Genomic DNA, 23,212 nt, shown 5'->3' on the forward strand with positions numbered 1-23,212 from the left:
CCTCCTCAACTTGACATGACACACTGAAACTTGCCCTTCACCATAGTTCATAGTTCCTTTTTAGGATAATTGGCTACAAAATAAGGTAGTCAGCCCCTTGCACAACCTATCCATCCATCAATTGTCTGAGCCGCTTCTCCTCACTTTGGTCGCAGGCGTGCTGGAGCCTATCCCAGCTATCTTCGGGCAGGAGGTGGGGTACACCCTGAACCTAGCCAATCGCAGGGCACATACAAACAAACAACCATTCGCACTCACATTCACACCTACGGGCAATTTAGAGTTGTCAATCAACCTACCATGCATGTTTTTGGGATGTGGGAGGAAACCGGAGTGCCCGGAGAAAACCCACGCAGGCACGGGGAGAACATGCAAACACCACACAGGCGGGGCCGGGGATTGAACCCTGGTCCTCAGAACTGTGAGGCAGACGCTCTAACCACCGTTCTACCGTTGCTTTGTATCGCACTGACTGTGACTTATTCATTTATAATCTCATACAATATTTAGTTGGTTTGGATCTCATTGGATTATCATTTACATTTTATTGATTTGACACTAAAATATGTTTAAATTAGGCCATCTTGCGTGCATGTTTAGGTTTATACTGACGCCTAACATGATGCAGGGTGCAACAACTTGGATGCTACTAAGCAAAAACGTAATAACAATGACGGACACAAGAAGAAATGCTCAAAGTGACAGACTGTAGAAGAATCGACCTTTAATTAAACTTACTGGTTCACGTTTCATTCTTGTTACACATGTACTGTAGCCAAACATATCCTTTGCACTTTCTAAGTCCACTAAAAGATAGGATCAGTTTGAGGATGTTTCTAAATTGTCAAGAAAAAACATACAGTGAGCGGTTTTATGGCTATTATAGAGTCAAAAAATGAAAAATATGTATATATATTTAAGGTTTTAAAAGTTAGCATACATGTCTTTCTACTATTAGAAGCAGAGCAAAATTAGATATTTACTCATAATAAATATGGTTTGTAGTAACAGTGATATAGGTAACAACTAAAGGAAATAGTTATTGAGACTATACTACCTTTATACAGGATCTACCTTTATGGTGTTATTGTAGAAAAACAAAACAAAACAAAGAGCCACTTCCGTGACAATCTTGCATCAATTATATGTAAACATTCAGCAAAATCTGTCAGTCATCACAATCATTACTTGCCCATCCACATACTCATAAACAATATGAGAAAAAATACAAATAAATAGAAGCAAATGTACAATACCCCCATCTATGTAATTAGCCCTAAAACCAAATAAGCGCCCCCAAAAAATTCCCTTAAGGCTTAGCTGCAGAGCCAAGAGTTCACACCTGCTTGTTACCTGTTTGCTCTCTTCAGAAGACTGCACTTGAGCAGTTTTATTAGCGTCAGGAAGCAATAATAGACATACACAAGTACGTGTACGTCAGCCATTTTGAGATGATTCTGTATTCGCTGCAAACAAGCTGCAGTAACGTTTAAGACTTTGAAGAAAAATATGCACATATATGCAATATATTTTATCGACCAAATTGGCCTCAATAAGAAAAGGAATGTTGCTGCTTGTCAGATTTTGAGGCATTTTCGATAAAGCATAGTGGCTGAAACTCAAACAAGATTCTTAAAGGTCTGATGGAAAGTGTGCCGTAATTCATCACCTTTTCTAATCCAATGAATTCATAACATAAAATAAAATTTCACTGATTGCAATCTTTCCCTCAATGTGGCAATCAATGACCGCTACTCTATTGTATAACATAGTTGTCTTTATTACAATATTGCGGTAATCAAAAAAATTATTGTCCAATGACCATAGAATGTGTGAGGCAGAACAGCAGGAGTGAGGCTCAAACATGGAGGAGGGCTCCGAAGCTTTTTGGAGGTCCAAACTGGAGGCAAAGCAGGCGGCTTTGTCTGAGGTCAGATGTTGTTGGGGTTCACATTCTTCATGTTGTTCAATTCCAGTTCCAGTTGGCGTATTTGCACATCCTTGCTGCTCAACTCCTCCCTCAGCCTCCGCAACTCATCCTGCTGCCGGAAGAACATCTGCAGGAGCTACAATAGGAAAATACAATTAAAAGAGGAAAATAGGAAGCTCCATGCAACAATTACAATAATACGGCCTTACCTAAACAATATTTTTGAGAGGACAAATATGGACCATGTATATGATATTTTGACATTTTGATATAATTCTGACTTTCACATTAAGTGCCTAGTGGTTAGAATGTCTGCCTCTTAGTTCTTGTATGGGCCTGATATCTTCGTATCCAAAACCATCACTTTTTTTCAGGAAGCCAAAAAATAGAGCAAGCCATTTTCAACACTTTAGTTTGGTCAATAATTCACAAAGAAAACAGACCCACGTGGGAATTGACCAATCATATCAATTTGTGAAAAAAATATGAAATGGACCAAATTTGGCCATCGGAGGTTTCAGCCCGATGCCAACGATAGGTTTTCCGTCCCGCTATGGACCACCTTCAAGTTTTGGCGTGCCCTATTACATACTGTCTGGATAAGTTATGTTAACTCCATTGTAATACGGCCGCTAAATTACGTTCACTCCATTTTAATACGACGGATAAGTTACGTTCACTCCATTTTAATACGACCGATTAGTTGCAGTCACGCCATGTTACTATGATCGACGAGGTTTCTCATCAGCATCGTGACCGCATACATTTTTTGGGGAGTTTTGAATATCTCGGCAAATCACAGCCTGTCACATTTGTCCAACCTGTCCCCCAACGTCGTCTCATAACCGTCCGTTCCAGAGAAATTTGTCCAAAACTGTCTGAATTTCCATATTTCAAAATTTTGTCAAGAACATTACTGCGGGACAGTTGTTGCAGTATATTATATTATAAGATAAAAATAATTCTGCATACTGTACAACATAATCCTTACTCTATAATCATCCATCCATCCATTTTCTGAGTCGCTTCTCCTCACTCGGGTGGCGGGCATGCCGGAGCCTATCCCAGCTATCATCGGGCAGGAGGCGAGGTACACCCTGAACTGGTCGCCAGCCAATCGCAGGGCACATACAAACAAACAACCATTCGCACTCACATTCACACCTACGGGCAATTTAGAGTTGTCAATTAACCTACCATGCATGTTTTTGGGATGTGGGAGGAAACCGGAGTGCCCGGAGAAAACCCACGCAGGCACGGGGAGAACATGCAAACTCCACACAGGCGGGGCCGGGGATCGTCCACCGTGCCACCTCTATAATCATAATCTTATAAATTATGGTTTCAATAGTTGTTATTTTAATGTTATTGCATCCATCTTGTAATGGTAGACACAGTTTCAGCCTGAATCAAAGTACCATAATTTCTCGTGTATAATGCGCACCCATGTATATACGCACCCCCAAAGTTGACCTCAACATTCTGTAAAACCCTTCTACCTATGTATAATGCATTTTTACAATGCATGATTTTGCTTCTTCCCATATGATCAAAACATAAAGTATTATCTGTAGTTTGTTATCCATCCATCCATCCATGATCTGAGCCACTTCTTCTCACTAGGGTCACGGGCGTGCTGGAGCCTATCCCAGCTGTCATCGGGCAGGAGGCGGGGTACACCCTGAACTGGTTCCCAGCCAATCGCAGTGTAATTTGTTAGTTTTTTTTCAAATTTTTTTTATGAAGTTAAGCACTTAATTTGAACACGTAATACTTTTTTTTTTTATTTACTTGCTCTTATTTTGAAATTCACAGCCCTACTTTTCTTTAGTAAATTAGAAAACACACAGTTGTGCTCATATGTTTGATTACCCAGGCAGAATTTGTAAGATGTCTCTCCAGCGTCTTACAAATTCTGCCTGGACACGCTGGAGAGACTACGTCCTTCGGCTGGCCTGCGAACGCCTCGGGATCCCGCCGGAAGAGCTGGATGAAGTGGCTGGGGAAGTCTGGGCGTCCCTGCTAAAGCTACTGCCCCCACGGTAGAAAATGGATGGATGGATGGATGGATTTGCAAGATGGGTACAATTTTTTAAAGAAAACATGAAGGACCAGGCGAAACATATTTAATTTTATTTTAATGGGATTCAAATTAAACGATCAAGCATTTCAGAAAAGCATTATCATTAAACAAAACATAACAATAATGAAATTAATGATGGTTGTTGTTCAGTCATCAGTCATATTTAAGAAAAAAACTATATTTCACAAATTCTGCCAGGGTATATAAACTTATGAGCACATACATATATGCAGTCATACATACCCCTGTCATATTAGAATGAAAGTGTAGGCCCCCCCATTTTTTTAATAACCAATAGGTGGCGGTGGCATTTTGGATTGAAAGTGTACAGCTTTTTCATAACCACTAGATGGCGGGATACATTTATAAAAGGTGAAAGTTTTTTTTCCATTTGCCCCTATAGCTATGTATAATGCGCACCATTGACTTTAGACTATTTTTTGGGGAAAGAAATACGCATTATACACGAGAAATTACGGTATATGACATTTCAATGTGTCGTCATCAAAAATATCTGTGTGTATGGAATAATTTTAATTCTATTATACTGGATTAATTAGATCTCAAAAGTCAATTAAAACTCAGTGCTCTATTTTGCAAACAAACAAATACCATTGCTGATTGGTTGAATTTGATAGTTTATGCCTGGACAATAGTTTAGATTTCTATTTTGTTAATGTACTTGTATAGATGTCTACTCTTACATGCTATTTATATTATATATTTAGATTTCCTATATCCACTATTGCCAATGAAATGATGGAAATTTCCCCATTGTGGGACTCATAAAGGTTCTCTTATCTTATCCATCCATCCATCCATTTTCTGAGCCGCTTCTCCTCACTAGGGTCGCGGGCGTGCTGGAGCCTATCCCAGCTATCATTGGCCAGGAGGCGGGGTACACTCTGAACTGGTTGCCAGCCAATCGCAGGGCACATACAAACAAACAACCATTCGCACTCACATTCGCATTCACGCCTGCGGGCAATTTAGAGTCTTCAATCAACCTACCATGCATGTTTTTGGGATGTGGGAGGAAACCGGAGTGTCCGGAGAAAACCCACGTAGGCACGGGGAGAACATGTAATACACCATCAAGTTGGCTGCCAACCACCGTAAAAAGAGAAGAAGAAGAATTCCTTTCCAGTTCAGAGGGCGTCTTGTGTGGCCGTGAATTATTTTACATTTATATCTCCAGACGTATTTTAATTGGCTTGTGATTTAGTTATTTGTTATTTCAAATTTGGTTGCTCTCTACTACTACTCTACTCTCTTACTGTATCACCCAGTCACTTATTTCGGTGTTTTGCGGCTTCAGGACATGATGCTATCCTTAGCTGTTAGCATCCTGCTTTTCCGTCTTTCTCTACCCACTCCTCGGCATCCCTTCGTGATAACATAAACGATACGTGTAAGAAGCATGGTAAGAAGTGTAATTTATTCCCTACCATGGAGGCGATGATTAGTGACTTACAATGCGTTGACAATGGACGCAAAGAGAACTTTCTCCTCCCTGGCTTGGCAGCCGGTGGGAAATAATGTACGCCCAAGCAACTTACTCTCTCTCTCTCTCTCTCTTTTTTTTGTATTTATTTTTTTTAAAACAATATAGTGTTTATTCACAATTTATTTTGTGACTGGACACAGCGCCGTTCTGGCCGGTAATGTCGGATGCTGGGTATAACTGGAACAATCGAGTCAGCGTTCAATGGTTTCCATAACAAAATACAGACATTCCGTAACATTTGACAGCTCTGTTTACCAAAAACGTTCATATATAAGGCTACGATATATGTGAATCGACACAAAGACGTTTACATTAAGTTTGTATGTGAATGGACATGTACTGCAGATATTTTACATTATGACTGGACTAGCTAACGGATGCTTACAGTACATTGTACATACAAATGTAGGTAAGTGGGACCTATGAATAAACTTCCAAAGAATTATTGGTGAATAAAAGCCATGGAGTACACAATGGTAGTTTTATCTTCAAGCAAATTTGTCAAAACTCTGGCCCGCCACATCATTTTCTGTCGCCCACTAAAGCAAATCAAGTGTGTCAAGTTCATGTTTCTTGCTAAATAGATTGGTTCTTATCATTTTGGCATTTTTTTCTGGACCAAATTCCCAATTTTTCTGTAGCTTTTACAAATATTAAAAACATTTGTTTTAACCAATTTGGTTTTAAATATTAAACAATATATGTATACTATACTTAAATATTTGGTTGTCACTATTTTACTTGACCTTTAATTTCAAATTATTTACTTTTGTTAAAAAAATCTATTTAAGAACAATGAAATGCAGGGACTATTGTGTATAAATAACATGAAGGGATTATACTATTACAGTATATGATTTTCACAGTCATAACATCCACTTGAAGATAACCATAACTAAATACATATTAAAAAATATATATAAAAAATGAATTTGACACCCCTGTCTTAGAGGGTAAATAGCTCTAAGTCATTTATTTTAATATTAAGACATTTCACACGTGTATTTTTGGATCCAGGCATGACTATCTTCAGGTACCTCATTTTCCGTCCTGGGTGGTACGTTCTCAAGCAAGTCGATGCCATTCACAACCACATTTTTCTTGTCCTTCACTGGGGCCTTGAACACTAACTTGTTTGGCCGGTTGTAGCCATCCCTCAAGGACATTAAGACCGGCTCTGTTTGAACAGAAGAAGCCACACAGTGAGATCATAGATCATAAAATCATGACATCCACCAAAGGTGTTATTTGTGAGTTTTGAATCTGCTTTAAATCTTAAGTGTTCCTTACCTCTGTCGATGCCACTGAGCCACTCGGTCGCTGAGAGTGCAGGTTCTGTTCCTGCCGTCATTGGATAAATGTCTTCTTGGTATGTGTCTGACTGTAACGCAGACACATCAAAATCCACTTTCAGTGAATTCATTTGAAAAGTCAATTGTTGCAGAGTATTGTCCACTAAGATTCAGGAAAGCAAAACTTCCAGTCTTGAGTTTCTCACTGACCCTTCTTGGTACAATCATTGAAATAGGCTCTATCAAGCCCTTGAGGGTGACCAACTTGTAGAAGCGGAACACCTCACAAGCTCCCACATCCAGACCATGCTTTGGCATCACGCCTGTAAAAGAGAGTCAATAATGTGACACATAGATCACATAAAGGGTGAACGCAGAACTAACTTTGACAGCACTGGACAAACTGAGGTTTCAGTTAACATGACTCTGCTTTATCTTTCATTAGTTTCTGCTCAAATCCTCTTTTCCTGACAAGCCCACTTTCATACAAAACACATTTCCATTGTGACCGGTTCGCCTTCTCCTGTCACGACTGGCGAATAATGAAGGAGGTAGGGGCTTTCTTTTAAGCAGAGCCACTGCCAGTTATTGTGATGGTGTATAACACATTAGTAAATGATTTACCTAATCCTTTCTGAGGGGCCGGGGACCGGAACTCCATTAGATACTGGATGAATGGTTTCTCTGTAGTAATCTCGAAGTAACGGATGTTTCCGTCGCCCTAGTAACACATCAGAACATGACTGTGTGAGCTTGGATGACCTTTTTGAATCCAATAGTTGTTGACATTTTGGGCCCTATTTTCGTGACCGGTTATAAATCCTGCGCGGTGGGCAGCACAACTGTGTGCCAGGGGCGGGTTAGACTGGTGCAGCCCGATAGTGGGCTGTGCCACCGTGGGAGTGTTTACAGCAGATTTCATTTGCCGCCAATCAAAGTGGCTCCACTCTTTACTTTTAAACGTGGCGGAATGAAAGTCTCGATGGAGACATCTCTGTGCGGAAGAGGACGATGCGTAATCACAGCGATCCGTGTGTGAATGGAGCATTGTCACTGTGATGACAGACAATGTTAGTGGGTCCCCTTATTAAATACAGAATGAGCTGGTGATAACCGCCGGCGACTTAAATATGGCCGCGGACCTCAGAATCTGTCTGCCTGGGCCCTGATCAAATCACCAAAATTGCATTAGATCAGCTGCGCAGGCAGTTAGATGTGGTCTAAGCAGGCATACGTTTAGACCGACTTTCTGCCACCAAATTGTCACTCTGTTGGGCCGGAATGCCCAGCTTGGCACAGACCGTGCAGCAAGCCTTCCACTTGTATGAAAATCACAATCCGCCGGCATTTGCGCCCCACCGTCTACGAAAATAGAGCCCTTTGAGTCTGACTCCAAGAACAGAACGGATCATGTAATCAGTCTCTGAACACTGTTGAACCTTTTCCCCATTTCCTTTGTCAAAAGTTTTCAAGGGAACCAACATAAGTGAAGAAATTACTGGAATCTTTATGACTATGATGGACAGGGACTGGGGTAAAGAAATGAAAAAAGATAGGAATGAGGGGTGCGAGACAACCAATGATATAAAGGACCCAATTGCAGTTCTGAATGTTATGTTTTTTTATTTTTTTTATTTTTTTTTATATTATGACTACTGGTACTATTTTCTCCAGTAGTATCTAGAAGTAGTAGTTGGTAGTGAAAATGATTGAAGGTGCAATTTCTCACTCTGAAAAGTGTCTGTTAAAGTGAAGCATGCGCATTCCACTACTCATCATTTGGGCAACCAAAATGTATGTTTCTTACTACAGTAAATATTACACTAAAAGAAAAAAAGAAAAAAAGAAAGAAGAAAAATGTGTGAGACAGAATGGGGCCCTGCGAACCTTGCCTGCCAGGTACAACATGTGCGTGTCATTGTCATAGAAGGGAAACAACAATCCAGAGAGTCCATCTATATCCTCCTCCATCACTGGCATAGACAAATCCTCCTGGGGGGGGGGGGGGAACACACATATTGATGCAAAAACAGGCACACACTTGCTACTCCCACTCAGAAAGTGCCATATGGAGGTTTAACAGACCTGATCCCAAAGAGCAATCTGACGTGTGTTCCAACGAGAGACGCCCGTGGTGAGCAGCCGCTTGAGGTTGCCCAGGAAAACCACTCTGTTTACCCGGTGGTTCTTATAGCTGGCTTGCTGGAAGAGGAGCACAAAGAGAGAGTGAAGTGTCAGGGGGATGCTCTAAATAAAAGAGAGACCAATTGGAATCAAGCATGGACCTATTGTTCTTTGTTGCATAAAAAGCAACAATAATCCTATTTTGGGGATTATTCATTTGGAATTCAGGTATAGACCATTTAAGTGGCTTGTCCCTTTCTCCTATCTGACTGTGATCACCTCCTGTAGTGCATGAGTCCTAAAGACAATTCATTGGACATCAAGCCAAAAATGCCAGAAATTTAAACCTTGGGGAGAGAGACTAGATTTCCAACATGGGGGGGAACATTTTTTGTCTAAAAAGATATAGAAAGTGAAAAAGACACTACATTAAGATAGATGTTTTGTGTCTTGTGTAATAGAACACAGAATAAATCACCTTAAAACATTTTTATGCAATAAATCAAAGTGATTGACTCATTTTAGCCCCAAATATATTTCATCTGATGATGAGGTTGTTGGTTTTTTTTCCATCATTGATGATTGCTGAAAAAGAATACCCTCCTTCTACGTAACCTACCTGAAGGACTCTCCCAGAACGCGGCTCAATGACTCGCAGTTTCCTGTCTTTACAGCTGGTGGCCAGCAGGCTGCCGTCTGTGTTGAAGGACATGCTTAGGATGACGTCTGTGTGGCAGTCAATCATTTTTACTGGCTCGCCGATCTCCAAGTTCCATATCAGAATCTGATGAAAAGGAATGTTTGATTGGAGTTGATAGCTTGTGTTTGAATTGAAGGCCTCTGGCAAAAGACCAAGGTCCTGATTTACTTAAAGTTTGAAAGTCCAAAAGCTTGTAAACTTGATTGTACATGCCAGAGGCAATTCTAGGATCAGAGGTTTAGGGGTGCTTCAGCATCAGCAACCCCAAAAATTATATATGTATGCCTATGCCAGTCAGTAAGCTATTCAATACCACCTTGGCTTTAATATTATCACATGTACATAACACAACAACTAAATTATCTCTGTCCAATTGAAACAGGACTCAACGAACCACCTGAATCGTTTCCAATTGCTAGGGAGGAAAAAAAAAAAAAAAGCGTGTTAAATCAAAGCATGGCTTTTAGAGGTTGCTAGATCCCCCAGAATTATTGGTGCAAAATATTTGTTTTCTGTAACTCAGTAATATATTTGTTTTCTGTAACTCAGTAATATGTTTGCTCACCTAAAATTTACTTGGTGAAAACCATCAGAGCTACCCGAAGCGACAAACCCTCTTTTAAGTACGGCGGTCCCCAACATTTTTTCAGGTTCAATTGCCAACAGCGAGCGTTTTATGTCAGTGAGTGGACACGCAATTAGCACCCGCTATTTGGGATCTTAGTAAAAGATCACAATCTTAGTAAATCAAGCACAACATGGCCATTAACAGTAACGGGCAATTTAGAGCCCACTATCGCGATATTCGTAAATCAGGACCCAAGTGGCGTGTCCTCAATTACTCTCAAGGAAATTACTAATCTAATTGTAAAGGCATTTTCATCTGCTAAATCCCATCCATCCATTTTCGATAGTGCTTGTTCTCATTAAGACCAATTCATACTTTCCGCATTGTGTTGCCACATACAGCAAGCCGTGGATGCACACGTGGTTCCATTCATATTACATTTCGGGGTTCACGTCGCTACACGTTCCACGCATGCACATTGGTCCCCACAAACCCGCTGCACGCATGTGCATGAATAATCCAAATGCAATAACAGTGATAGTGGTGCCCTTATTAACCTACTCTAGTGGGCGATAATATTGCTGCACCATATGGAAAGCTGTTTGAGCGTTTATTCGATATTCTTGATAGCCATCTTAAGGTCCATGTACTAGTACACTCTTTTTTTCTCACTAGAAAAACAATTCAGTGTACTTGTAGAACAACTAGGGTGCACTAGTAAAAGAACAATGTCTTACTGGTAATGTTTCCCAAGAGTCTGAATACTTATGGCTGTGTGATATTTCAGTTTTTCTTTTTTAAATAAATTTGCAAAAATTTCAACAATTCAGTTTTTTTTCCTGTCAATATGAGGTGCTGTGTGTACATTGATGAGGGGAAAAATGAACTTAAATGATTTTAGCAAATGGCTGCAATACAACAAAGAGTGAAAACTTTAAGGGGGTCTGAATACTTTCCGTACCCACTGTACATGTTATGTGGTCAAACTGCGTACTAGTTGACATACTGTATGCGCACTACTAGTACTACTAGTGAAGTGCTAGATGTTAACTCCTTGATTTTTTTTTTTATTATTTACTGTTTGCACTAGTTGCTCACAGCTGTCAAGTAGTGCACATGTACGCTTCTCTAATAATGTGATGTAATGTAATGTATTGTAGTTCATTCATCTTGCGTTCCGCTTATCCTCACGCGGGTCGCGGGCGTGCTGGAGCCTATCCCAGCAATCTTCAGGCGAGAGGCGGGGTTCACCCTGAACTGGTCGCCAGCCAATCGCAGGGCATGTATTGTAGTTGTCCTACTCGTAATCTAAAATTGTCCTGCTCATGAGGACAAAGAGCGTTCTAGTCTATGGACCTTAAGCCGGATATCAAGGATCTCAAATCAATGCTCAAACGGCTTTTCATCAGACCAGCCTTTACGACTAATGACAGTGTTTAGTGACTCTGTGTCAGTTGCTTATAACAATGTGCATACAGGAAACTAAAATGAACAGGCACGTGCAGGGGCATCGAACGGTGGTGGGGTGGGGGAAAGGGGCCAACTGCCCCAGGGCCCTGAGAATGTTGTTTTGTGTTTATGTGTGTGGGGGTGGGTGGGCTGTATGTATGAGAAACAAACAAGGAAAACAATTGTGTTTGTTTTATTTCCCATATGGATGGTGAAAAGGAAATGTTTCGATTATTGTTTAGTTGCTACATGCAAGGCTCGGATGTACTGCATATTACGAGCCTGTCATGCCAACGAGGTACTTATGACATACCTTATAATCATAGCCAGCGCTGAATAGGATGCCACTGCTGGTGGGATGCCACTCGATCAAACCCACCCGTCTGCTGTGACCATACAGCTCCAGCACTGCCTCGGTCATGTTACGCCTCAGGCCGCCATCTGGAATTTCCCATACTCGCACCTGTCATATCCACATGGCCAACGACACCATGAGACAGGCAAACATAAACAGAAACCTAGAAGTGTATATGAATTATTATTTGTTAGCAGGCACACGCACGAATATTTTTGGGGGCAGGTGCTCAAGCCAAAAAAGGGCACCCATCGCCAGATTTATTCATACGATTAAGAAAAACAGTAGTATTTAACTTATTTACTTCTGTTAACACAATCAAAACAATTAATATTACAAGTATTAACGAAGGAGGTGAAGGGAGGCTAGTCCAAGGTGCATCATAGCTCAAAATGTAAGACTGAAATGAACCATATAGGATCAATCAGTGCCTAAAGATGCCTGGCAGTAAGCAGGTAATGGATGCACTGTATGTCTTAGATTTCTAAAATTCCTTTCAGATTAAATAATTTTGAATTTAATTGAATTGAACCAGAAGAAGCTGTTGCTTATCCAAACAGGCATAACACAGTTTAATAACAAAACCTAAATCAGGCAAGGATGGGAATGAGGGGAGAGGAGGTCTTGTGTTCAACAGAGAATTTGCATTCCCTTAATGTCTGGGACTAATTTCCTCCCGAGACCAAAAGGAAGTCTTCAATTGAGCTAAGATTAAGCATGTTTAATAACAATCTGCTGAATGGGATGCGATAAAAATGGCGAGGGTCACTCACCGAGCTGTCCTCCGAGCACGAAGCTATGATGTTTTCAAAGAAGGGGTTCCACTTGATGTCCAGTACATTGCCTTGGTGCCCGCATACCTTTGGGTAGTGAGAGTCTAGACGACCTGACTGCAAAAGAGATATTTGCTTCTTTCATGTTTTGGATATTAAGCTTGTACAATAAAAAAATGTCTCAAAAGGTAATGTGATGATAAATGAACGAATGATCATGGTGGGAAAAAACATGCATATTCACACAGCTCTCATGGGTTTAAAAAAGGTTTTTTAAGATGATCCTGCTGCTGAGGAAAATTCATGGTATACAATGCTCAAGATAAATGAATGCATCCAAGTAAGTTTTTCCAACAAAAAAAAATTCTTAATGAACACTAACAATTTTCCATCCATTTTCTAGACCTCTTATCCTCACTAGGGTTGTGGGTGAGCAGGAGCCTATCTCAACTGAACTTGGGCAAGAGGTGGGGTACACCCTGGACTGGCTGAATTTTTATAGCAGTGCGAGACTTTCATTTGTGTGGACTAATTTTGATTGATTGATTGATTTGAATTTGTGCATCATTAAATGACTTTGTTTGACAAATTTCATTTGCAATCCATTACCCCATTTGTGGGAGTATTTTGTCCGTCCATCAGTCCATCCGTCCGTCCATCCATCCATCCATCCATCCATCCACAGAGCTGACAACCGATAAAAATTCACTTGAATTTTTTAATTCATACTGTATTTTCATCCATCCATCCATTTTCTGAGCCGCTTCTCCTCACTCGGGTCGCGGGCGTGCTGGAGCCTATCCCAGCTGTCATCATGCAGGAGGCGGGGTACACCCTGAACTGGTTGCCAGCCAATCGCAGGGCACATACAAACAAACAACCATTCGCACTCACAGTCATGCCTACGGGCAATTTAGAGTCTCCAATTAATGCATGTTTTTGGGATGTGGGAGGAAACCGGAGTGCCCGGAGAAAACCCACGCAGGCACGGGGAGAACATGCAAACTCCACACAGGCGGGGCCGGGGATTGAACCCGGGTCCTCAGAACTGTGAGGCTGACAACTAACCAGTCGTCCACCGTGCCGCCCTGTATTTTCATATTTTCAAAAATAACAAGTTAAGAACATTACCTTGTGACAGTCATAAATATAATCGATAATAAATTAAGGCACGGCGACACGGTGTACGACTGGTTAGAGCGTCTGCCTCACAGTTCTGAGGACCGGCGTTCAATCCCCGGCCCCGCCTGTGTGGAGTTTCCATGTTCTCCCCGTGCCTGCGTGGGTTTTCTCCAGGCACTCCGGTTTCCTCCCACATCCCAAAAAACATGCATGGTAGGTTAATTGACAGATAATTGATAGGTGTGAATGTGAGTGCGAATGGTTGTTTGTTTGTATGTGCCCTGCAATTGGCTGGCAACCAGTTCAGGGTGTACCCCGCCTCCTGCCCAATGATAGCTGAGATAGGCTCCAGCACACCCGCGACCCTAGTGAGGGGAAGCGGCTCAGAAAATGGATGGTTGGAAATTAAGGCACACACACCCAGTGAGGACATGCAACAACTTACCAAGAGAACAAGATGAGAGAGGACAGAAAAGGGCAGGACAGGCAGGATGTGGGAAATGAGCAATGTTACTGATGAGTGGTGCCGTGGAATGCTTTTATTGTGTCTAAACACCTGTAAGAACCTGTGAGTTGATATCTTAATACAACCTCTGTTATTGTTAGTTGTCCCAGCATAAGCAATTCAAGCCTATAGCGTGTCTATAGAACTTATTAGTGAATGAACACCATATCACATGCATGTTAGTCAACTGGTGTACGGAGATGCTGTGCCGGCACATTGAGGAAGGGTGGGCCCCGCCATCACCACCATCCGCAAGGGGGGGCCAAGCCAGCGAGCCCATCCCATGGGGGCCCCAGCGAGGGGGGACGCCATCGACTACCCAAAACCCAGGCCGGTCCCCCAGCCTAACCAAAGTGCCCCGACCAGTCTCAAAGGGAGGGGCAAGGTGACCAGACCACCCACCCCATGCCCAATACCCCCCAACCCCACTCAACGTCCCCCACCATGGGGGCCCCAACCACCAACAGGGCCCAACGCAGGAGCAAGCTGCCACAGAGAAAAGGTCACAGCCCATCGAAAGCAAGCCCAGGTCAAGCACACACCACAAGGGCGAGGAGGCCAGTAGAGGGGAGAGGAAGGCAGGGACCCATGGGGGACCCCATCTCCTTGCGGCCCGACAACTGAAAAAAAGGGGGGGGGGGGCTGGGTGTAGGCGGGAGGGGCGCAGGCCTCAGGAGTCAAGCCAAGAGAAATGTGAATACCCACCACCCATTATTTTATAGTCACAGAAAATATAAATTCTGAGAGTTTTCGAATAAATATTTTGGTGGTATACAATTTATGTAAAGCACTGTAAGCATAAGTAGTGAAAACAAACTAGAATACCAGAGTTGTTGTTGCGATAACCCCTTGTGTCCACTGCGGGGCACTGGTTCATAATAACGAGACTGTAGAAGTGATTTGAGTCATGTCATAAATGTTTGATGTCACTTTAGTCCACTGACCTCTTTTTTTTTAATGCCCAAGAGATTTGTGTTACGTAGCATCTGCTGAAATCCGGGCTGTGAGAGTTCCGTTTGTTAATGTGTGTCAATACAGTTCTGAGGTTCAATCCCTGCCTGTGTGGAGTTTGCATTCCAAAAACATGCATGGTAGGTTAATTGACAACTCTAAATTGCCCGTAGGTGTGAATGTGAGTGCAAATGGTTGTTTGTTTATATGTGCCCTGCGATTGGCTGGCAACCAGTTCAGGGTGTACCCCGCCTCCTGCCCGATGATAGTTGGGATAGGCTCCAGCACACCCGCGACCCTAGTGAGGAGAAGCGGTTCAGAAAATGGATGGATGGATGGATGGATGGATATGCACTGTCCTCTCTGAACACCACACATTTTTTTTGGGCATTTCATCTAGTCTTCTTCCTTGTCATTTAAATGCATGAGAATCAAATAGTACCACCCTAACACGCTATATACAGTAAATTGACATGACATGCAAGCATATAGGAAAGTTTACAAGAGTGAAAAAATATTATTATTATAATTATTATAATTTCTATTGCAACATATTTCAATAACATCTCAACAGAAAAGTATTTAGTAGAGAGGACAGTATCCATCAGTATAAGGAGATTGCTATGGGACTAAAGCAGAATCCACAATAATCTTTAATCATGTATTATATATTACAGGCGGCACGGTGTCCGACTGGTTAGCACATCTGCCTCACAGTTCTGAGGACCTGGGTTGAAATCCCGGCCCTGCCTGTGTGGAGTTTGCATGTTCTCCTGTGTGGGTTTTCTCCGGGCGCTCCAGTTTCCTCCCACATCCCAACAACATGCATGGTAGCTTGATTGAAGACTCTAAATTGCCTGTTGGTGTGAATGTGTGCGCGAATGGTTGTTTGTTTCTATGTGCCCAGTGATTGGCTGGAGAGCAGTTCGGGGTGTACCCCGCCTCTCGCCCGAAGATAGCTGGGATAAGCTCCAGCACACCCGCGAGCCTTGTGAGGATAAAGCGGTACAGACGATGGATGGATATATATTACATGTAAAAGAATTAAACGTTCCTCAATCATCATTGTCATTAGAAGGCACTACCTGTACAGTATGTACAAATACAAGTCTTTACTGCACTCTGACAAAATAGAAAGATAGCCGTAATGCCAATTAAATGTGTAATGAGCAAATCTCTTTCATTAAATCATTTTCTTTCTGCTTTTGCATCACAATAAAATGACCTGGTCCTCCTTCAATTTATCTGTATTTCCTAATAGCTTTACAAATAATGGTGAAGACTTTCATTTAACATTTTACAAATACTGTCTTTCACAATTAGTACAGCAATCAGGAGAAGCTGAAATGTATTTTCTTGTATTGTTTGCTCTTCAACAACTTTGCAACAGTTTCATATTTTTACATTGTAATTAAAAAGTCTCCAAATCTTTTCAGAGCAGGTTATAAATATTCTGCGCCATATTCTCCCTCATGGCTAGCCACCTCTCATTAGACTAAAAAGAATATGCTGAGCCATGCTTCTGGAGGTTAATTGCTATTCTGCTGCTGTGGTTTATCAGATGGACAAACGCATGCTGCTGCAGCTCAGTGTGGCTAGGCTGCTTGTTTCTAAAACGAGACAATAGCTTAAAGAATGGGTATTAAATACTGTCGCCTGTTCACAGTAGTCCCCGTCCGATAGAGAAGCGGTGGTAGCAGCTACAATCAGAGATGTCTGAGGTGTTAGTGAGCCCATGTGGTACATTCTGTGTGCTTCTGCATGCTTGGTGGTCCCAGCAATAGCCCTTCCTCCAGCTATTGGCTTTGTCTGACGGGCAGCTGTGTGACTGTCACAGTCACTGTCATCGTAATGTCAGCCACGATGAAGGGCGTAACCTTGCTCTCCATTTCAGGGGAGGCAAGAGTGGTGTTGCACTGAAAGCTACCGTCTGTAGCAACACATTTTTGAGACTTAAATCACTTACAGTACCTACATATGTGTCACTCAATTTTACCAATCTGCTTCTATGAAGTACTATTATTATTATTATTATTATTTTACTTAGACTGCCTTAAGGTCACTTCCTCTCTGTCATCTTTCTCTGTATACTCATGGCTGTATCAAGCGACATCTCAAGGAGAGATAACGAATGAGACTACCTAATGCATGTGATGCACTTTTGTGTACGCCAATGGCATCCACTTACTCGGCCTTGACAACGTTAGTTTCAGCTGCATTTGTGCTCCAGAACCCTTTTTGTATGCGAGAAGTAGTATAACCTAAAGTGAATGGAAAACACACATACACAGACCTCCATAAGGCAGGCCAAATGATTCTTAATTGGATAACCCATCCATCCATCCATTTTCTACCGAGGTCGGGTCACGGGGGCAGTAGCTTTAGCAAGGACGCCCAGACTTCTCTCTCCCCAGCCACTTCATCCAGCTCTTCCCGGGGGATCCCAGCCAAGAGACGTAGTCTCTCTAGCGTGTCCTGGGTCGTCCCCGGGGTCTCCTTCCGGTGGGACATGCCCGGAACACCTCATCAGGGAGGCGTCTGGGAGGCATCTGAATCAGATGCCCCAGCCACCTCATCTGGCTCCTCTCAACGTGGAGGAGCAGCGGTTCTACTCTGAGATCCTCCCAGATGACAGAGCATCTCACCCTATCTATAAGGGAGAGCCCGGACACCCTGCGGAGGAAACTCATTTCGGCCGCTTGTATCCTGGATCTTGTTCTTTCGGTCAAGACCCTCAGCTCATGACCATAGGTGAGGGTAGGAACGTAGATCGACCGATAAATCGAGAGCTTCGCCTTTCGGCTTAGCTCCTTCTTTACCACAACGGATTGATACAAAGTCCGCATCAATGCAGACGCTGCACCGATCCGCCTGTCGATCTCCCGTACCATTCTTCCCTCACTCATGAACAAGACCCCAAGATAAGTACAAGCTTTGACAATATAACCCTGTTACAATTTTGGCTTTCATCTGGATGATATTGTGTAAAGCCTGTGAGTTGCTCAAGCTATGATTGTAAAAACATGCTGATGTTATTGTTTGTCTTAACACAAGAAAACTGTCAATCTATTTTTCATTTCAACATGAGTTCGTGTAGTTTGGCATTGCCTGGAGACAGCACAGACACACACAATTCAGTTATGATGCATTTCACATGTGGCGTCCGACTTTAACGACGAGTGTTACCTGGGAAACAGGAATGATGATGAATGAGCCCCCACCAGCGCTCTCAGTGACCACAGCCAGGAACTTGGAGTTGACGGCACAGAAGTGGTTGTCATGGACGTTCTTGGTGATGGGGATACCATCGTAGCAGTGCTCCCGACTGCCAACCTTCCCATAGACATTTCGAAACTTGGAGCTTCTGTAGGTCGGGCGCCATGACATCTGACATCAAAAGAATGTAATTAAACATACAGTACAGTGTACTGTATAATATATGGTAGAAGTTAAATGTTTTGAAACTAAGAAAGGTATTTACCATTGAGATTTGAATTGGGTGAGGAGTTAATTGAGATTGTTTGAGGTTGCCTGAATATTGGACACTGATTTTTTTCAGATACATATATAAAATCATCAACAACTTGAGGATGCCTGGTGGAATAACTTAGCATTTTTAGTTAGTGTGTAGTATGTGTAATTCTATATATGATTTCTAACACAAGTCCAAAATAGGGTTAAATTTAGACATCCCAGGTATTTCAATGAATGCCTTACACAGTACTACCACTGCATCTCATGCTCAGATGCTAGCCCTAACACTCCAGCCTCTTTCACAGCTGCATTTATTCACATGTGCCTTTCAGACAGATCCCACTGAAGTGGGACATTACTGTGGAGTGAGTGACGGGTGTTTAAACTTCATACACTGATACCAGAATTGCGGAATCCCCTTACACACAGGCTCAGCATCCCCTCTGATCCCACCTTGGAAACGTATGAATGTGTGGGTCAATTGCAGCATGTTCCCTTACATTGCTCACATTCAATAACTTTCGATTGCACTCTTAGAGAAAGCTTCACTCTTTTCAGAGAATCATTTTTGAGTGGACATAATGGGCTGAAGAAATAATGTTTCACATTTCCATCGAACAAGGCCACAGTTGCAGGGTGGGCAGTCCCATCTGTGTATGTCTGATAAAAGTCACACATGAAGTGATGAGAAATGCTCCATCAATGTGAGCAGGGACTTAAAATACTATTGGTAAGATTTGTGAGCCACACAAACTCAATATTGTTAAGATTCTTTTCATTCTTTCAGATGAGAGCAGCTTCAGTGGATGATTCACTATGAAGGGAAATGACACTGATGCATTCAGGCACAATCCTCACCTCTTAAGACCAAGGTGCTACTATTGTTGTTTCTTGTCTGTTTCAAACAATACAGAAATGGCATCCAATATCTTACTCATCACTTTGCACTTACCACATGGCGCTACTGCTGACAAAATTGTGGCTGATGTGCAATGAAGAAATATACAAAATAAAAAAATGGAATGAGGTTTAAACCATCCATCCATTTTCTGAGCCGCTTCTCCTCACTCGAGTCGCGGGCGTGCTGGAGCCTATCCCAGCTGTCATCGGGCAGGAGGCGGGGTACACCCTGAACTGGTTGCCAGCCAATCGCAGGGCACATACAAACAAACAACCATTCGCACTCACAGTCACACCTACGGGAAAATTTAGAGTCTCCAATTAATGCATGTTTTTGGGATGTGGGAGGAAACCGGACTGCCCGGAGAAAACCCACGCAGGCACGGGGAGAACATGCAAACTCCACACAGGCGGGGCCGGGGATTGAACCCGGGTCCTCAGAACTGTGAGGCTGACGCTATAACCAGTCGTCCACCGTGCCGCCGGTTTAAACCACACCTTCTAAAATAATTTTAATGAAGGCTGTTCATAGCCAATTGTCCCGTTTTTCATGGTTAAACTCAGGGCATCAAGTCAGAAACCACATCCAGACAGCTGCATAATAGCAGTTTCATAATGCATTAAGTGTAGCAGAAAATCCGCACGGAAGTTGACTGAGGAAAGGGAAATTAGAGACTCATCTGCTTTTAGCGCTCTTGACAAGGACTCATTCATTGATCACTGGTGTATGGTACAGAAAGGATGTGTGTGTCATCCCACAAGGGTTTGCATGGTCTATGCATGCACCCACAGAAATGGTAATACACAGAAACAGAGAATATGTAACTTTTAACTGTATGTTCAACAAAGTTGTATGCTTGGTTGAATTCATATCAATCTTCTCTTCATATCAAGCATAATGAAGATCAGGTCACCTTACCATACTCCTTCCTCTAGAAGTGACACTGTAGGCACAAGGCTGCTGTAAGTCAGCCAGCGGTCTGTAGCCCCGACACCAGCCCCCTCAACACTACCCCCCGACCCCTCCCCCATACCTCTTCATTCCTGCAAGATGATCACTTTATTCTTTTCAAGTACAAGGGACCATGGAAAACATGTAAATATGTGCAATTCAAGCCTCTGGCATTTGTATTTTTGCTGCATTCAAATCCTTACTGCATTTGCACCTTTGCACACATTCACAACCGCAAAAAGTATTTTTTTTAAATCTTATTTTCTTATTCTATGTGTTTTTCATACGCTTTACACGATCAGCATTTTTGGGGCCGGTCACCGATCAGCGAGTTAAAAAAAAAACGATAACCGATCACCGATCTGATCACGAGATGGAGCATTGTGTCTATTTAAATGACTTGTATATACTTGTTTACTGTATACTGAGTATCTTCAAAAATATTCTCTATTCAGGTCATGTATTCTAATCAGTCAGGTCAAACGAACATTACAATATGACAGAACTAATGGGTGCTAACTTACTGTAATGAAATTACTTTTTGTAATTAAATTACTTCACACACCCCGAAACTTTAGAGCATGATTCAACATAACCCCAGCATGTTTACGTACAACTGTTAGTGCTAGCACTACCTTGCTAGGCTACATAACGTTTTGTTGGCTGCTTGTGAGCCGTATCGTATTAAACGTACGTGAACATACCTCAAGCAATCCTTGAACGAATGTCTTCTCCAGAGCACCGGTGACCACCAACACCACACGTTTTTCTCCATTTTGTTCTTTTTTGACCAACATAATTCATGCGGGCGACACGGTGAATGATTGGTTAGCACATCTGCCTCACAGTTCTGAGGACCGGGTTTCAAATCCCAGCCTCGCCCGTGTATTGTTTGCATGTTCTCCCCGTGCCTGCGTGGGTTTTCTCCGGCCACTCTGGTTTCCACCCACATCCCAAGGTAGGTTGACCGAAGACTCTAAATTGCCCGTAGGTGTGAATGTGAGTGTGAATGTTTGTTTGTTTCTATGTGCCTTGCGATTGGCTGGCAACCAGTTCAGGGCAGTCTTCAATTAACTACCACGCATGTTTTTGGGATGTGGGAGGAAATCGGAGTACCTGGAGAAAACCCACGCAGGCACGGGGAGAACATGCAAACTCCACACAGACGAGGCTGGATTTGAACCCGGGTCCTCCAAACTGAGGGGCAGTGGTGCTAACCAGTCGTTCACCATGCAGGCAGACAACTGTTGTTTTAATTTTGTTTTTCTATACCTTGCCAGGGGATACTGCTACTTCTCAAATGGCTAATCCTTCTCTTTCTGCCTGCCTTTCTTTTAAATATCTCATTCAAGCTGCTTCAGCGAGTCTGCTACACGTGTGTGTGTGTTGACAATTGAAGCAGCAGGGCGAGGCTAACATTGGTTGAAAGGAATGACAGACACATGGACCAAAACAAACACGGGTAACAGCTCAAAAACAAGAATCAGGACTAATCAAAATGGTATCTACCTTCCTCTATTTTCCCCAAAGAACCACAATTAGGGTTCTTCATGGATTTGCACATCCGGTATACTGTGTGCAAGGATTTCTTCTTCATGCATTAATCAATGATTTAAAGGGGTGTGAAAAAGTAATATACCTCACAGTGTTAAAAAAAGAGAGAAAAAACATTCAAAACGTGAACACACTCCGTTGAAAACGTAAACATCTTTCAAAAGAGTGAAACGATTTCAATTTAAAAATAAATGAATAAATCAGCCCTGCCATGTGCTGAGGAAGTTTGGCCTTCTGACATCTAACATTCAAACATCTGACAGACAAAAGAAGTCCACAACATCACAATAACTCATGTCATTTAAATGTAGCAAGGCGCAGTCAAGCCATTGTGTCATGTTTTGGCTTCCCTTCTCTCCTTCACAGTGACAGTAGACAGTCATTCATCATGACTTCCCCTCCGAGTGAGGAGTGAATCTCACAAAAACAGAGAAATACTGTCTCTCTTCTATCCAAATATCTGCTCAGTGTGAAATGGGGTTCCTATTCATTCACACAGGAAGTGCTGCAGTTTAGCTGGAATTGCTTTCTACCATTGGAACTGGCTGTGTGTGGTTATATAACGTTGACAGTATTTGTAGTTTAGACTTGCAATTGGCCATTGTTCCCTGCCAGAATTTATTTTTTTACTTGACCGGCCCTGCATAGTATCTTGATTGCAAGTTCCTTTCAGGTCAATAGTCATTGTTGCATTGCTAAAATATCAATTCATGACGATGGACTGCTGTACTGTGTACTCTGGGATCTTGGATCACACTGTTTGAGGAGTATCTGTAACATTTGCACAACCAACATTGTCCCAGATTATCGCACTACTCGTCACTTTAAACCGCATACACTCCTTGAAGTCTCGGCGCCCCTTGCACAATGGTCATTGCACCGGTCTACTGCAATATTAGTCATTCGAACTGCTCTAAGTGCTAGAGGCATCTTGTTGCACAATTGTTTTTTGTCAATGTCTCTGTCTCCAAAG

At 42.3% G+C, this 23,212-nt stretch overlaps 1 protein-coding gene across 2 annotated transcripts in view; it reads right to left on the bottom strand.

The window, feature by feature from the left end:
* Window positions 1-704: 704 nt before the first annotated feature.
* Window positions 705-23,212, bottom strand: part of coro2ba (coronin, actin binding protein, 2Ba) — a 42,796-nt gene continuing 20,288 nt past the window's right edge. The window contains exons 2-12 of one of the 2 annotated variants that reach the window (XM_061760540.1): window positions 18,546-18,746; window positions 12,782-12,898; window positions 11,967-12,116; window positions 9,556-9,720; window positions 8,898-9,014; window positions 8,700-8,804; window positions 7,437-7,533; window positions 7,023-7,135; window positions 6,811-6,901; window positions 6,558-6,697; window positions 705-2,066 (exon numbers count right to left, since the gene is read on the bottom strand). In XM_061760540.1, coding sequence (XP_061616524.1) covers window positions 1,932-2,066; window positions 6,558-6,697; window positions 6,811-6,901; window positions 7,023-7,135; window positions 7,437-7,533; window positions 8,700-8,804; window positions 8,898-9,014; window positions 9,556-9,720; window positions 11,967-12,116; window positions 12,782-12,898; window positions 18,546-18,746 — 1,431 coding nt within the window. In that variant the 3' untranslated portion in view covers window positions 705-1,931. The remainder of the gene's footprint in view (window positions 2,067-6,557; window positions 6,698-6,810; window positions 6,902-7,022; window positions 7,136-7,436; window positions 7,534-8,699; window positions 8,805-8,897; window positions 9,015-9,555; window positions 9,721-11,966; window positions 12,117-12,781; window positions 12,899-18,545; window positions 18,747-23,212) is intronic. The other variant, XM_061760548.1, reaches the window with a different exon arrangement.

This window comes from Phyllopteryx taeniolatus, chromosome 2 (assembly GCF_024500385.1).
Source record: "Phyllopteryx taeniolatus isolate TA_2022b chromosome 2, UOR_Ptae_1.2, whole genome shotgun sequence".
NCBI lineage: Eukaryota > Metazoa > Chordata > Actinopteri > Syngnathiformes > Syngnathidae > Phyllopteryx > Phyllopteryx taeniolatus.